The 17,874-nt window shown below is 38.7% G+C and overlaps 1 protein-coding gene across 4 annotated transcripts in view; it reads left to right on the top strand.

Annotated features, from left to right (window-relative positions):
• The first annotated feature begins 357 nt into the window (after nt 1-357).
• Nucleotides 358-17,874, top strand: part of LOC121328663 (endothelin-converting enzyme 1-like) — a 34,431-nt gene continuing 16,914 nt past the window's right edge. Inside the window, exons 1-3 of one of the 4 annotated variants that reach the window (XM_041273578.1) lie at nt 358-502; nt 11,436-11,530; nt 15,351-15,434. In XM_041273578.1, the coding sequence (XP_041129512.1) occupies nt 15,351-15,434 (84 nt within the window). In that variant the 5' untranslated portion in view covers nt 358-502; nt 11,436-11,530. The other 3 variants (XM_041273576.1, XM_041273577.1, XM_041273575.1) reach the window with 3 other exon arrangements.

Raw genomic sequence — 17,874 nt, 5'->3', positions numbered from 1 at the left:
AAATTCCTTGTAAATGAATTAGAACCTTGTAACAGGGAGATGCAACTTTTATATAAAAGCACATTTATTAGTCGCGTGAGGAACATTATTATTTGCTGTATGCTGGTTTGTTTTTTCCAGTTACTGCTCATGTATTAATGAGGGAGGGCACTGGGTCTACAGTACTCCGTCCTTGTTTGTGTGTACACTCTGACAGCACTCTAGGGTAAATTATGGAGCTAATGAAGACCCACCCCATATGTGCTACCTAATTGGTAGGTCCATCTTAAACGCCACACTTTTTGTTCAGGACATTGGTGCAGGGATGTGTCAATCACTGTTTCTCTTGGCTTGCCTTCAGAGTCCTGGAAGATTGCATCGATTTGAGCAATAGTGTATCTGTCGCTCGGTCTCTTTTAACAGCAAGTGTTTGCTTTCGCAGCCTTGGAGGACTGATCATTGCTGGGGGAGGGAGGCACAGCAACAACAACAATCAGTAACAAGGCAGCCAGTCCAGAAAGTGGTAGGTAACGTCTATTAGTTGTATGTGCAGTAGATTTTAAAACTACTTCTTTTTATTTATCACGGAATGCAATGCCATGCCATGTGTTATTTTGTAACAAGTTGGAGATTCACTTAACGTAGACCCATAGATAAGGGTCCTTTCACATGGAGACGGATTGTATAGTTAATAATAATAATAATAACAATAACAATAATAATAATACCGGGGTTCACTGTAATCATTGTTCAAATCTGTGGATTGCGCTTTCCAAAATAATGCAGATCTATTTCAAAACTCAAAACTACAGTATACAGAACTAGTGGAACCCTATGAAACGTTATTAAAAGCTCATCGTCAATATTAATGGATTGCAACTATGACCAACAGCACAAGCGTCGCTGTACACTGGCATTTTATATTGCTAGCTGGAAGTATTGATCACACGGTTTGATACTAACGTGCGTATCTGTAAAATATAGGTGCTGTAGAGGCGGGCCAGTAGTGGAAAGCGCCTGTAAAATATGTTTATTGCAAAGTCGTTCTAACTTACCGTCACTTTTTAATAACTTAAATAAACAAGGGCTCGTTTCTTGTAATTGTATAGCAGACTTCGGCATTTGAATATATGTTCCAATTATGTGTTTTTTTTTGTTTTTTTTTTTTCTTTCTATCGTCTTTTTTTCTTGTAATTTGATTTAAAATAGAAAGTGGGTTGGTTCTGGGTATCTGACGTCGACTTCCATTTTGCGTCGAAATTTAGTCTGATTTCCTGTCCCTCCTTATCTTTCCTAGTTAGGTGTTTTTTTTTTTTTTTTTTTTTGAGTGACACTTTGCACTGCTTCTTTATTTTTAAACATATATATATATATATATATATATATATATATATATATATATATATATATATATATATATATATATGTGTGTGTGTGTGTGTGTGTGTGTGTGTGTGTGTGTGTGTATGTCTTTTCACATGAGAAATCTGTACAAATTACTGTTTCAATGCTTAACGCTGTTGACAGCAAAAGAAAAACCAGTAGAGCAGCTGTATGTGTTACAATACAGCATAGGGTTAAAGCCAATGTCTAGGTAGATTTAATCTAAGTTTAAATCCGATGTATGATTCAAACCTAGTCCTAGCCCTGTGATTATCCTCTGTCATTATCGGAGGGCTCATTTTCACCGCTATGACTGAGAATCATAAAAGAGCCGTTTATTACCATTTGTCTCTAAATAATTACCTGGCTTTTAGTCTGGAAAATCCTAATTGCCTGACTGAAAAGCGTTCCATTCACGTGACCTTTCAACTCTACCGCATAATGTCTCTCTCAGTTTAAATTCGGTTTGAATCTAAATCTTAAATCCTGAGGTTTTCTATTAAAATTAAAGTAAACCTTTTGCTGACCTTGCTACCTAAAATATAATGATGATTTTTTTTTTTTTTTTAATTGACTCAAAATGTATTTATACAAGAACACAAGACCGCCCTTAAAGTTTGTTAGTCACACTGTATCTTTTCAGTGCCTGGTTAGCACTGTCTCCACACAGTGTGTCTGGGTAGATCAGAACCCCCAATGAGTACATGCAGACATTCCATAACTTTAATATAGTGGGGGGAAAAAAGGGGTCTATTTTTGTCTTGCGTTCTTCTTTGAACTTTTTTTGTTCTTGTTTGGAAGTTAAAGCCAATATAATGTAGTAAGTGACAAGTTGTTTGACATAAATGCAGGCCTGCAGTATGTGATTATAGAAACAAGTGCTTATTAAGCTATTGTTAGCTGCTAAAATGTACTTAACCATTTAGCTGCAAGGTATTTTTCCCAATGCCACAGTCCAATGAGAGACTCCAGTGAAAGCTCTCTATAGGGAATTCCTTCATCTTCTGCGGTTCCATTTCCTTTGTCTCTATTGAATATTATGGTCCTTATGGGCTATTTGTATTATGCATAACAAGAAACAGTGATCATTTAATGATGGGCTATTTTGTTAAGACAAAAAATGAATAGATATTGGGACAGTGTGTATTCATACCAACTTTAAAACACACTTCAAAACAGTTTGAGGAACTGCAGTGAGGTTCTGGTCTTGTATCGCAATACTGTAATTGCGCAATTTGTAATTAATTGCAATTCTAATGTAACTGTAGTTAAACCTTGGCACTGTGGAATTGTAATTATACCATGTAATAGATTGATTATTGATCAGTTATGCTTTTATTTGTCATTCGATCGTTACTCGTGTATTTAATTATTTTTGGTGACCCCATTTGTTTATAAAAAAAAAAAAAACAAGTTATAAAGTAGGGGAGACCGGGGACAGTTGTAACACGAGACTGTTGTAACACCTTGAATTTATGCCACTCCTCACTCGACACATGCTCATGTGAAAATATATCTTATTCAACAAAACATTAATTTCTTCAGTTAAGTTAAATGCAGTGTTCTTTATTTAATTATTTTTCACAAAATGTTACATCTGACCCCACCCCCGTTAGAAGTGACCCTGGCCATGGGGTCAGTTGTAACATCGTACACCTTACATTTCAAGCCCTCTTGCCATATGTATATCAGCTCTTAAAACAGGATAACTATGGGGATTGGTAGCAGAGAGATGTAAGTTGTTTGTGTCAAAGTCTGGTCAAACTAGCTCAAACCATCTGTGTGTAATGGAGAGAAAGGTAAAACATTTTACTGTCCCCGGTCTCCCCTATGTGTCTGTATAGTACCTGTGATTTATTGCTTGGTTATGTGGAATAGAGTAAACATGTTAACGAGTGGTGTTGTTTATGTTACGTTTTAGTGTAATTGTAATTCTAATTAATTACTGCTACATAATTGTAACTGTGATGGTAATTATTACAGATGTGCTGTTAATTGGAAGCATGTCGGAGTCGGGATTGATATAAGGTGAATTGGCACAATCGGCCGTCGAGGGTCATTTTGTTTTTAGCCGATGATGCGCACCGATATTTATGCATGCTTTAACTTATGACCGCCTGAAATGCAGTGTTTTGTTAGGCGCATCTACCATGAATGTTCCTCGGAGTCCTGTGCAACACTCACATTGCTGTCACCCAGCTGTGTCTGAAGCTGCAAGAGCGTTTCTTTCTGCTTGATGAGGCTGTGCTGCTGACAGCTCCTTTATTTAGTGCTGCTTCGGATGTTGAGGATGAGAAGGGGAACAGGATTGTATGTGACAAAGAAAAGCCTTTCCGTCTCAGACTTACTGCAGCACTACATCTAGCTGGGAGCAGTTATATGCTTTGTGGGGTTTTGGGGGCATTACATGGTGATTTATTCTTTTTTTATTTTATTGTTAATCTGCATTCGTGTATACAGATCATTTTAAAGCAGAACTTTTTTTATGTCTCAATTTGTTAAATTCTATATAATTTAATTTAAGCTTGGCAGCATTTAAGCAGTGTGTGTGTGTGTGTGTGTGTGTAATAAAACAATGGTTAAAATGTAAGCCTTGTTTCAGCTGTGTGAATTTGATTTCAGCTGTGTGAATTTGAGTGCATGCACAGCTATATCTGTGTTATAGTTGGGATTGGAAGCTGTATTGGTTGGTATTGGGTGGGTAATCGTTGGCTCTCCGTATCGACCCTATCTCAATCAGAGCACCCCTAGTAATTTTGGTTCTAATGGACCTCAGGTTTGTTACAGTCCTGTCATTGAACTGAGGTTTGATAAGTTTGGGACTGCACATAGTGGCTGTTCATGACTACAGGAGTGGCCTCAGTGTTGAAGGTGGCTTTACATGTCAAAAGCAAAAAAAAGAAAAGCTGGTTCTGATGTGAACAAGGGTTTATCATACATGCTGCAACAGTGAATCTTTATGGCAGTCATATACTGATGTAAGTTTTAGTAATATTGACACAGTCAGGAGGAGGTCGTGTTTTCAAAGCATGTTCTGGTACACTAGGCTAATTAAAAAATCTAAAATCCTGCCAACCTGACCTTGGGTAATGTTTGTGCTTTTTTTTTTTTTTTTTTTTTTTAATTAATTGCGGAATGCGGTTTGTTCTTGCTAACACTGTCTGCCGTGTTTTGATATTGGTTCAGACGCTACTGGATTTAAAGTTTGGAAATTGTGGTGGAAATATATCAACCCAACAAGAATATGGTTCTGAATCTAAATCTGTGGACCAAGTAAGTGAGCAATATCTGGTAGGAGAGAAGAAGCAAGATCCTCAATCTGCACGCATTCACTGCACACAGATAGTATCCTCAATCTGCTCTGGTGATGTTCTTTATCACTACAGTTTAGCAGGTAGATATTCTGTCTGCATCTCAAGGTCACCTATTGTTCACGCATTAAGACAATTCAAGTGAAGCCAGGCAGCTTCACAGATAATCACTGCATGCATAAACAACATTAGACATAATTTAATAAATGACTGACCTCAGGAAGAAGATACAGCTAATCTTTATACATGCAGCCATTAAATCCTCAGCGTACATATGCTTTTTATAATCCATGCTCATTTAATGATGAATATTGTGTTTTTTAAGATCGGCCAATGTAATAAAGTGAATTCTGTATTGAGGCCTCGAGGCTAGGAAACTGTGCTGAGAATTCTAGCTTGTTAACAAACCCAGAGAGAATTGGGATCTCCAGTCTAAGCCAGTACATTTATTTTTGATAAGCTTGCATTGGTGTCACTCTGGGTTTGCTACAGACTAATGTAGAGACGTCAGTACTGGGGATCTGAGAGCCGGCTGATTCAATACAGTGTAGTATAGAGAAGTCAGTACTGGGGATCTGAGAACTGACTCATTCAATACAGTCTAGTATAGAGCAGTCAGTACTGGGGATCTGAGAAGGAGCACATTATTACAGCAGAGAGCTCTGTTTTGACCTGCAGTGCTGTGTTCGTTTGCTTGCCTGGTGAAGTGTACTTTTTATGTTTAACAAACAAACCTAACAGCGACAATATTTGCATGTTGAAAATCCTGTAAACCCGCTTGCAAAATCTTTTGTTTCATGTGGGAGCAGCGAAATGCAAATTTCAGCTTTGACTTTCATTCTGTACGGGCTGTAACTTGTCAGTTATAAAGGATAGCTCCATTGGGATTTGGGATATGATTTTCAGGGGTGTCATGTCTAAGTAAGTGGAAGAGCCCTATTCTAAGGTCACATGAATTTACTTGTTACTTCAAGTCAACAATCTCCCTCGTAAAACAAACTCTATACAAGTAGATTTACCTCATGCATGAATAAATTGTGTGCTGCTAGTTCTTGTGTATAAATAACCGATATGTCAGCTAGGCAATTGTTAACAGATGCTGTAATTGTTACCAAGTAAATGCATTTCTTTATTACCCTAACCCCAGCCCTAATCCTTATGCTGGGTTATACTGTGGATTTGGGTAATTACAAGTTGTAACTGTAATAATGACTGTTTTTTTTTTTTACCTATAGTTAGAATAAAGTCTAGTCTTGCTAATAAACCTGAATAACCTGCCACCATACTGCTTGCCTTCATAATTGGTAGTATTGTTGACGGTGCATAATCCTGTTTTTATGTTTTATGTCTTAAATGTGAAACCCTGCTGGCCTTGGCGTGCTTAAATACACGGCTAGCACAGAAGAAACACATGTTGATGCAGTGCTTGTGTTCTTGAGAACAAGCGTGGGACACTTGCCCTTTGTTTGCATGGAGAACGTGACTCCATGACAGACCATGTTTTCAAAACATTTACTCCAGTTTAATCAACTGCTATTTTTTTGAAAGATTACGAATACATAAAATTACTTTCACACTTTGATTCTAGTTTAGTTCAGTCAATAGGGGGTTTTCTCTTTTCAAAAAAGGGGCGGGGGGGGGAGTTAATTAAAGACTGGAGTAAACTATTTGACTGTGTGACCCTCTGTGAATATTTCATTGGGTGGTGGAGGGGCTGGGGGCCGCAGTGAGCTAATTCTGTATCCTCTCGTGCCTCGGGTGGTTCAAATATCGTTCGGGTCACAAGTTAAACGAGTTTAGGGTCCTCAACTTAAACCCCAGTGGTCCATGCCTAAGGGAGTAAGGATTAGATGTACATGCAGTGAAGTAAATTCGAGACAGCATATTATTTAATGGTTTACTGAATAATTAAAATGCTGCCAGTGCCATTTTTAATGTGCTTTTACATTTGTATAACACATAACACCCACGCTTTGTTTTCTGAAAAGAGGAGACCAAGGACAATGGAAAGGTGGCATTCCACAGCAGGCATGAGTTTAACTGGAAGCTGTAGTCTGTCTTTCAGAGGACTGGTGAACTCTCACCCAAACTCTATTTAAAGCGAATGCCACTTTGGTGTTTACAGAACCACTACAACAATGGACCCCAAACACATGCCTGTATGTGAACAAGTACACATTATATCATTTCCCAACAATAAATACTGTTGAGCGAAATTACATTGTAATCGCAGATGGCATCGATCATAACTAGCATCAGAAATAGTTCAGAACCATCAGATTAGTTGGGTAGATAGTATACATTGCTGTTTCTCATTGCTACCTGCTGTGTGGTAAAAGAGCCGTGAAGCTCTTTTAATTTGAAACGGCCAAAAAGATAATGTATAATTAGTACCTAGTTACTTCAGTGTAAAATAAACCCAGCAGCCTATCGAATGAACTTCTATAAAAAGGAAGACAGAAACTCTCTTGTGTACAGTAGAATATGTGTGTTTTTTTCAGAAGCTATTTGGTTTGTTTTTATATTATGAAAAAAGTGTAGGCTAATGGCGAGCCTCCTTATCAGGGTGTTTCTGAAAGGAAGTGGAGGGGAAGATAAGCTTGACTGTGGGGTCAGGGTTCAGCCCTGCTGCTTACGGTGCTTCAGAGGCCCTGCTTGTTGAGTACAGGCTGTGGAGGCCTACCTCATTCAGCCATCTTGCTGTTCTTTTTCCTGTGGAGATCTTGTAAACAAAGGGAAACTGGAGACAATGACTGGGCTTCAATTCCTGCTGTTTATTTAGATTCTTCAGGAGAACCTGCTACTGATTAACACTAATGCTGGATCATACCCACTAGAAATGCAAGTTCAACAGTACAATGATTCTGGAAGCAGTAAAAGTAGGGGTAAAGTAGGATGGGGTGGGGGGGGGGTTGTTAAAACCTTGAATGTGTTTTTTTACAGTACAAACAGTATCTGCAAATCTTACCTAAAATGCATTGCCATCATTTTGTAGAACTCACGTTTTTTCTATGAGAAATCGAGTCAAGAAAAGTATTTTCAGTATTGATTGCATCTCTTCTTGACCACCTCAGGATGTGGATCTGCATGCTTTAACCCAGGTTGAGCGAGACAAAATGCCCGACAACCATTTGTGAGCCAACTCAATAACAAACAGCCACTCCTCGTTGAAAGTTTCACTTCCACAAGGAACATTTCTGTTTCTTTATCAAAAGCAGTGTGAAACCGCGTACCCGACACGCGTGACACCGGGTCCTGCCCAGGTAGGTTCTGACCAGGGTAGATCACGCCAGTGTGAAAGGGGCTTTAGTAAATTCAATGACAGGAGTTTCGACTAAAAGTCTTTCTCGGTGTCTTAAGGACCCCAAGTTGCAGCAGGACCTAGTAGCTACATGATTAAAAGAAAAGTGGGGCCCAAACGGATCTTGTTTAACTTGGCCACTTTTACACGACCTCTTTACAGAGCTGATTCTTTTTTGTATATAACTTGGCTCCTTTTGCAGACAAAACACAGAGGAACTGTCGCAACATCGTAAAAAACAACTGCAGTGCGCAGGGTTTAAAAGCAGCATCAAAATAAAGGGAAGGAAACCCAGCGACTCAAAAAGTACTTCACTGGTTAAAAAATGATGCGTTTCAGCTTAACATTGTCTTCGTCTTTATTCCCTTATAAAAGTTTACCATAGTAAAAGCACAGCAAAGTGTAAGCATAGTGAAAAAAAATGCTAAAGCATAGGTAAACATTGTCAAGAATAGCGAAGAATAGTAAAACATATTTAAAAACGGTGCAAACTATGGTAAATGAATAGTATAACCATGGAAAAAACATGGTATTATTGTAAAAATACCATGATAAACTTGTATACGATTTCTAACTTTTTGCATGCCGGTGAAATGTGTGTGTGTGCATGTTCTTTAATGCTTCAGCACTGCAATGTGAAGCTCAAGCAGTGATGTTGGTTGCTATGGCTCAGAAGTGCTCAGCTGGACAGGCCATGTAATCACTGTCCTTGATTTTCAGCTCTCCGGTCTCACTCTGGCTCGTGTCTCTGTCTGTTGATAGGAGGTCTTGGTGCAGATGTGCTCTGCTTGCTCTGGGTCCTTGGCTGCTTGCTGAGGAAACTTCTGAACCTTTTCTCAAGGCCGTGTGATAGCACTCCGAAGCTGCTGTTATAAATAAACCCTGACCCTCTGTCCTGAAGGTCATATCCATACATTACACAGTAATATAATATGGGCTGGAGTCTCAAAGCTATTTGCTTTTTTTTTTCTGAATATATCAATTAAACGTTTGAAACGAAAAAAGGAATACCTTGTCTGAATTGTTTGTTTACTGTATGGTTTGGTAACTTTTTATTGGGTGTGTTTCTCTTGTGCCAGTAACAAACTGGAGTAGTTTGTTTAGGAATCTAGCACTGTATGTATCTGAAATGTATGTTGTCGCAAATGTATTTTATTATATTTTTAGATATAGGTTAAGGCTTTGGAGAGGGGGCATTTATTGTTTCTCTGCAAACAGCCAAAAGTAAATGAAATATATTGTAGTATCTGTGTGATAACTAATTATTTACTCACCTGGTTTTATGTTAGCTGATTAATGAATTGTAGCTAATAAAAGAATTCTATAAATCTTACCCACGATGCACTTCCATTTGCTACATAGGTCTCAAATGTGCAGTTTTTAAAGGAACACATGCTTTAACAAACAGGCATTGTTATTTTAAAAACAGACATCTGCCGCTACACTAAGTTCTCAGTTTGTTTGCCTGATCTTCCAGGAAGTCTGTTACTGCTTGCTTGCTTATTTCACCACAGCAGTGTCTTCTGGGTCAAAGCATGTTACTGGCTGGTTGGGTATTGACGGGAAACGAGAACAATGTCCCTACAGCTAATACAGAGATTGTAAACAAACCGGACTGTCAACACACTCTTGATAAAGTAGAGTACACAGGAGCTAAGCTATGAAAACTGTGTAATGAGATTGTTTTTGCATATAAACAAAACCGTGCTGATTGCATTACTGGATCATATTGTTGTACACAATGGAAATGATTCATAGTGATACGTACCCTAAGATACCCAAAGATACGCACCCTTATGTGTCTGAACTCAAAGGTGCAGACTCCACAAACGGCAGCTTTCATTGTTGCAGTGAGTGGGGTGGATACCTTTTAGGCTCCCCAAGGATCGCTCAACCACCACATGTGCCAGACCTGGTTAATGTTACAGTGTTTGAAATTATTAATGCATAATTGTGGCCATTTCCGTCACAGAGCGTGCTGGCAATTGGAACTCTGCTGGCACCGAAGGCATTGTTCTCAAAACTAGTGTTCACTTCTATGAGAGTTACCACCAGCCCTGGAGTCAGTTCTAATTACAAACAGTTACAGCAGCATTGTTCGATGAAACTCCAGTTCCAGTTCTAATGATAGTTTGTCCAATTGCAATTACAATTGCTGCTGCAGAATTACAAATATAATTACTATTATACTAAAGTAACATTAACAACTGTGTTTATTCTAAATAACCCAATAATAACTGGTACAAATACACAAACGTACTAGAGAACCTTTTATTTGTTTCAAACAAATAGGGTCACTAAAAATCGAACCATCTGAGAATGTAAAACACAACATGGAACTGTGAATGATTAAGCTTGGAAAGGTCTGTAACTGAGTTGTAATTGATCAGTTACTGTGTACGGTATAATTACATTTAAATGGCAATTCATTCTGAATTGCATAGTTACAATTGTACATGAATCCCAGTGTAATTACCACCATTACCTGACAAAGAAATCAATGTGATGTGTGCTAGCACACACTTTTTTATGTGACTGGACTGCTCCTGACTAATTTTAAATTGTCATGCGATCACTAATATAAAAGCTGTGTCTCCCTGATGCGAGTCTAGCAGCCTTAAAGTGTTTATACCTGGCAAAATAATTCCATTAGCTACACAGAGGTTTTCAAAGAGCATGTGTTATGTATTTTTTTTTTTAAACATGGTATCTGTTACTGCATTGGGTTATAGAAAGTTCTCAGTTTCTATGTCTTGTTGTCAGGAAGTCTATTACACTATCTCTTCCTAGTCATTTCAAGACCTGGTAACGGCTACAGCAAAGCATGTCAGTCAACAGGGGAAGCTGCTGGTTGATTGACTGCAAAACAGGCCTTTATTTCAATCTCCAGGGGGTAGGATCAAGGAAGTGCAGCACTTTTTGAAAGCATGGCCTACAAACTGAGATTTCTACTGTTTTGTGTTTTAAAATAAAATTTAAAAATCCATGTTTACTGTAATGCATATTTCTTCCCAAACTGCACCTTTTGAGAGCTACAGTATATAACGAATACAAACGAGTACAAAATAGTATATAAACGAGTAAAAAATAATTAAAACCTGATTTTCAGCCGTCAAACCCAATTCCTTACACACTATCGTGAGCATTCAGAGGTTTGTAATTATTTTATGTTTTTTGTACAGATTGTACGTTTTGTAGATTTACCAGCTGGTAACCCAAGGTCTTTGGGCTCCTGCAAGCCTAGGTCTCCATGCTCTTACCACACTTGTCAGACTGTTATTTAAATCAAGATAATTAGTGTGTTATGTTTTGTATTGAATTTAAGATTTGCAGTAACATGTTTTCTGCAGTCTAGCCAAGACATACTCGGAGTGTATCAGAAATCCTTCAAATTCTGGTAATAAACTGTGGCATTACCTGAACAAATAATAATAATAATACAGGTGTATTATCTCCTGCAGGAGTACAGGTCTCATGGTGTGACTGAAGAGATCCTTGCATTGCTGTCACTGTGAGCACATTTACATGGTTAGAAACTCACACTCGTCTCACCTGAGTAAGTTCAGTATTACATGTTGCACCTTTAGTTAAAATTGAAAGGGGTCTGATTTTTGTTTGGATCGATTTTCAATAATATACTTAATTGAGTTCTGAAACCCAGGTCTGGATGCAGGGCTAGTGTGCATTTCTGAGCTTGAATTTACAAACGTAAGGTCAAAATATGTTTCTAACTGTTTCACTTTGTTACCATGCAAGCGCAGTTCTGCAAGCACGGCTGTGTTTGTTCATCCAGCTGTACATTAGTGCCGGGTAATTTGTGTGTGCTATAACTGTAACAGTAGGTTTTTTAAATGTGTCCATGCAGGATAACCCTGGTACAGATGTGAACTGTCTGTTTCAAGGCTCTAGTTTTGTTTAGTTTTTTTGGCGTCGGCCCTGAAAGACTGGATGGGACTGGATCATCTTTCACAGAACTGCGTGGGTTTGGCTGACCTTCTTTATAATAATTCCTTGTCTCTGTGTTTGTTACCCAGGGAGCCATTTAAAAATATATAAACCAACAATTATTCCTACATTGAAACCACACACAGTACAGCAGAAGCAGCACTAACTGATTTCAATTCAGTACAGGATATTTCTAGTGTATATCAATCATAAACAAAGTTTGAAATTGAGTGTGGCTCTTAGATATTCAGATATTTGGATTAGGTATATTGTTTTTAAATCATTGATCACTCAAGAGCTAGTTTTAAAGTACACTGTGTACATATGTATAAACATATTTTATATTGATTGTGAAATGAGTAAATTGTCTTGACTACAAGACTACAATCAAATCAAGCACCTAGTATGGTATCTCTACCGAAGTTTGTATGTCTTGTTTATTGTGACTGAACCTGGGAACAGGGAGAGTCTTTATATAATCAGGAATACATTTCAGAGAATCCAGTTGAATAACCAATGAATCGGTCATTTCAGGGCCAGTCCATTCACACCCAAGTGTGTGTGTGTGTGTGTGACATATGGCAGATGTGTTCAACCAGCTTGTTGTGATTCTGCCACATCCTGCTGAAACGTTTTTTGTTTCCTTTTTGCACCAGACGGGAAATTAATTCATAAAAACTTTCCTTTACATTCCTTTATGTGCATTTAGCCAGATCCCGTTTCCCGGCTTTTAGATTTCTCATATTTGCATTAGCAAGTATTTGTGCATCATTTCCTTGCTGTGCAAGTTCACAACTGAGTCATTCAGTTGTCTCTCATATGCAGTTTTGGTGCCATGGCAGAGTATTTCTATTGCATTTTCTGCAGTCTTCTGAAATTATGAGTTCTGTACGTAAACAAATTTGTGAATTACTTAATCGTGCAACTTTATTTCTATTAAGGATATCCATACTGTGTCTGATTTGTCCATGTTCTCAGCTAGCATGTATTTCTAATCAATTTGAAATTGATTGTGTTTAAACGTTTCTGTCAGCTGTGGAAGAGAGCTTAACCAATCTCCATTTTTCACTAAATTGTAACAACAAGCCGGATTGGCTCCCTCTGGTGGACCCTAGGAGTTTGCACCTGGCCTGGCTCTACAGTAGCTCCACTCAGCGATGGAAAGATATCAAGAGGTCTGGAGCCTGCTAGCATAGTTTTGGTCACCCGTCATTGCACTCGAGGGTACAGAGAAGGGCAACTTGGCTGATCCCAGGACTTCATGCATGAGCTATGAAGACAGGTTAGAATAATGAAATCAGCATAGGAAAAGAGGGGACTGAAGTCTTTAAAATCATAAATGGTACAGATAAAGTGAACCCAAGACTTGTCTTCAAATTGAGCACAGAGAAAAACAAGAGGGCATGAATGGAAATTGAGTAAAAGTTTAGAACAGAAGACAGGAAGCACTATTTTACACAGAGAGTTATAAATGCATGGAATACCCTACCAGGTAAGGTAGTAGAATCTAGAACACTGGGAACCTTTAAAAAGAGACTAGATTCTGTGCTTTTAAATTAACCCCCCCACCCCCCCCACCCACCCACACACACTTTGTAGGAAGAATGGTGTGCTAACAAGAGACAAGCCTTGATGGTTATTGTCTACTTCTTAAGTAAAGGTATGAGAGTGAGATTCATTTGATTATTTGTCCCCTTCAACACCTGTGTGAGCTACATGCTGACACTCGATTTGTGATGAGCTGGTTTAGTTTACTGCCGCTGCTAATGAGAAATCATATCGTTGGCTCACACTGACGATGCAAAAAGCTCTTGCGGGGAAGTATTGATACAGCAAATATGCCTGTTTTGCTGTGGAACTCGATACCTAGTACTAGGTACTGCATTGGATAGTGTACATGAATGAAATGTGTTCATCAGGCTGTTGCATCACCGTCTGTAAATATATGCATTGCAGTGTTCTGTGCTATAAGTGTTCAAAAGTCTGGAAACAAATGATTTACAGCAAGAATAAGTGTGGGGATTGTATTGCCCATGTCTCCTCACTCAGACCCCTTACTTACTAAATACCCTGGTATCACTGGATAGATAATTTATTTAGAAATATGTTAAATATTTTAATGAGCAAAGCATCTCTCAAGTAGAACGGTCCCCCCGAAATGTTCTCCTTTTCTAGGAAAGCAGCACAGCTGGGGAGGGGGAGTTTGTTGCTGGATAACTTCACTCAGACTATTTACTCACATAATATCTTGGTATCCATGGATAGAAAATAGTCTCCTCTTTTAAAAATATGCAAGGGATTTTATTGAACAGTCTTTCCCACAAGTGCTGGGTACCCAAAATGTATTTAATAACAGTTAACAAGGTCTGTGCCAAAGAAAACAGTTGTTAGATACCGGTACAACAAACTAAAAAAGGAAGCCAATTTTCTTATTTGATGCAAGAAAAAAAAATCAGCGGAACACTTTAAGAGGCCAACCACAAGCTGTAAGTTGATTTCAGGTGTTAGTACAGAGTCTGGTTTTTATAGGAATGTTAATGTCCTTGATGATAAAGCTATGAGAACCAAAGAAAACTTTGGAGAAATGTAGTAAACAGACGTGGAGGATTTCTTAAAAAAACAAGATTGGGAGGTTATTCTGCTTTATCCTTTTATTCTTACTACAGGACTTTTAAAGTATGTAGCCTGAAAGAAGTGTGTCTCTGTTTTCTTTTTTTTTTTTTTTTTGGTCAATCACTGGTGTGTGGATTTACTAAACTGGGGGCTTGGCTTCAACATATGCCCTCAGGGACCCAAAGCAGTGCATGCAGGGGGTGGGGATTTATGATACAACCCAGTTTCTGGGCCCTCGGATTACAGTAACCAGGGCAACAGGGAGTGGGAAGGGGAGGAGCTGTGTGAAATGGCTCGGAATGCAAGGGGGCGAATGAGAAGGGGAAGGCGGGATTACCTCCAGCAGGTTGCCTCCCAGTTCGAGCTGAACCACATTGTGGAATGCACGCACACTGCGCTAAGGTTTATCAAGGAATTGCGCTTCCTGTTTTTGTTGGAGTTGTATTGTTCAGCTGTTCGGAGGAGCCCCTTGTTTAAAGATTTAAAACTTTTTGAGGAATAAGTAGCATTGTAGCCACGCTGGGATATCCGAAGTGGTGTTGTTTAAAAACAGAGTGTGCTTCCCAGGAAAATCACTGCAAGGAGTTCCCACATGGGTAGAAAGTCTGCCTAGATCCTGGTGAGATTAAAAAGGAGTTGGGTGTGGGGGGGAGGTGGTCAGAGACTAGATTCCATTGTCGCATAAAAGCCAGGCAGGATTCCGAAGCTCAACGGACTTCAACAGGTTCTGAATCCTGAGAGTAAGGTTGCTATATATGCCCACATACTGCTGAAACATGGAGATACTAAGAGAGTCTTTTCTACACTTGACCCTTCAGATGTCTGCCTATAAGAGGACCACGTTTGAGGAGGATGACCTTGTGGACTCTCCCATAGATGACGTGTATCCTAACGGGATGCAGGTAGGACATCTCGAAATCTCTCCTCTGCTTATGTAAAACTAGATCTGAAGCAGGATCTCCAAGCTTGTGTGATTGAACCCGGAAAGCTGCTCAGGATTTAACTTGTAGACCTGAAATTGAACTGCTGAAGTTGGAAAAGTACTTACTTTGAAATGCATATTAGCTTCACGGAAAGTCTAGTTTAACACAATGGTACCAACAAGGATTTGAGCTTAAACAAGAGCTAACAAAAAAATACCTAACTGCCCAATGTATTATTACCATCGTTATGTCTCACATTTCCCTGTATAAAAAAAGCATACGTTATGCTAAATATATGTTTGATTTTGTACTAATAGTATTTTTTCAAGCTACTGTGAATTCGCAGCTCCTCCAGCTATTTTAACGCTGCACTTCTACTGTGTCTTTGCATTCATGAATTCACATAAAGGAATACAGAGAGTGACTGTAACTGGTTGCTGTGAACAAGAGTGAATTCTAATACTTCCAGAAGCAACTTCCTCAGTAACCAATCACTTTTTCTTGCTTGCTTCACTACGTTCCTTCACTTGACCTGTTTTTGAGGTAAATTTAAGAACAAATGCCCCACCCTGTCATTTAGCTGTAGGGTATGCATTTACTCCCACTGTTTAGCACTTTGAGCATCGCCATGGTTTGTGGTTAGATATTTTCATTCTTGCAGGATGTTAAGCCCACAGGATCCTGACAAATTAGTGGTGCACTGTTGCACTCTAGAAGATGGAAATATAATTTAGAGCAATAGTATGTAACAAAATTAAGTAGAGTAATTATCCGAAAATATAATGTTATACGTCCCAACATGTTGCTACACCTGTTTATATAGTGTACCTGTTATTGTTCTTTTCATGGTTAACATATAACTTTTTACACTCATAACTTTAAAGTCTGTTTCAAAGCTCTTCTCAAAATGTCTGCTCTAGTGCACTGTGGTTTGAAATCTGTCCTTTTTTTATATTTGCAATCTTGCTGAGTGGTTCTATTACCATGACTAGAACATTGTGTTTTTTGTTTTTGGTAAGTCTGTGTTTATGTGCTTTTGAGTGTGAGTTCAGAAGTGGCTCTTCAGTTCTGCTTAGTAACTTGCAGTGGTTAAACATCAGCAGACTGAATCTAGAGCTGGACAGGCAGTAATTAGATCCGCCACTGGTTAGATCTTTAAAATAGACGCCCCTTGACTTCGAATACCAATGGCAGAAACCTGCACAGCCTGCTATAAAAGTAAATTGTTCCTTAAATATCAACGTTCAGGTCACTCTATATAATAATTAAATGATGTGCATCATCAGTGCACATTGTGTAAGTGAAAGTATTTAATAAATAACTAGTGTATCAGGGTTTTTTTGTTTGTTTTTTCATTTTTAGCCTCTTTGAGGTTAATAAATTTACACAATGACTCACACATAATATAATAGGATAAATCAATGGACAATGTCTATAGGAAACGCCATGCTCAATAGCTATTGGTTTTCTGGCCACCTTTCTCCCCTTATAGCCAGCTTTACTAAGCCATGCTTCTTTTTTTAATTTAAAACACTTTTCCAGTTTAATAATATAACTAAAATCTGCAGGTTAGGAAGGCAGTAGAAATCAAATATGTTGTAGTATTCTTGAAGTGGACAATATAAGTAACAGAACTGACCTTCAGTGACCCTTTGGAATTGGTAACCTAGAATTGCAGTTGGGAAATGTCTTCCTTAAAATGTTGGACCACAATGTGAAGAGTCTGCGTTTTTCTATATTATCTGTAGCGTGGTGCTCAGTATGTAGAACTATCTCATTTTGAATGACCACCATTGTTTTCCTATGTAATAAATCATGCAATGGCTACAGCAGCATTGGATAGAGCGGGCCTGCAGTGTAGCTCCAGTGCTGTGAGGTTGATGTTTGGGTTGCACAAGCAGGACCATGATGTCTCACCCCTTCAGGAGTGCTGGATGTTTACCTGCCGTGATGTCATCGTCAGTCACACCATGTTCCCATAGTAACCGAGATAAGAATCTGCCTCCAGAGTCTCACATTCTTTAACAGTGTCCTAGAATGTGTGATAAGGTGGGGAAGGCTTTGTCCCCTCCATTCTTGTGTAGAATGTAACTGTGTCTCCCTCCAGTTTCAATATGTATCCCATACAGGTTGCACACCAGTTTACGAAGTGTATTGCCTTTGAATTTGAAAGTTATGACAAAACCCCCTTTTTTTTTTGGTTTTGATTCCTGCAAACAGTAACAGTTTACCATGGTATTTCTGCACAGCCAGTTTTCTCATGCTTTACAATGCTTGTCTGTAATTGGCTGTGCTTGCTCTTTGCTTTATTACACTCTGCTATGATTTTACTGTGGGGTACTTTTCTAAGGGTCGTGTCGATGTCGGTCGTTTTAAAAAGCATCTGCTTGTTCAGTGACTGTAAGGAAGGGGTTAAATC

Source organism: Polyodon spathula, chromosome 16, assembly GCF_017654505.1.
Source record: "Polyodon spathula isolate WHYD16114869_AA chromosome 16, ASM1765450v1, whole genome shotgun sequence".
Taxonomy (NCBI): domain Eukaryota; kingdom Metazoa; phylum Chordata; class Actinopteri; order Acipenseriformes; family Polyodontidae; genus Polyodon; species Polyodon spathula.
This window is presented reverse-complemented; position numbering and strand designations above follow the sequence as displayed.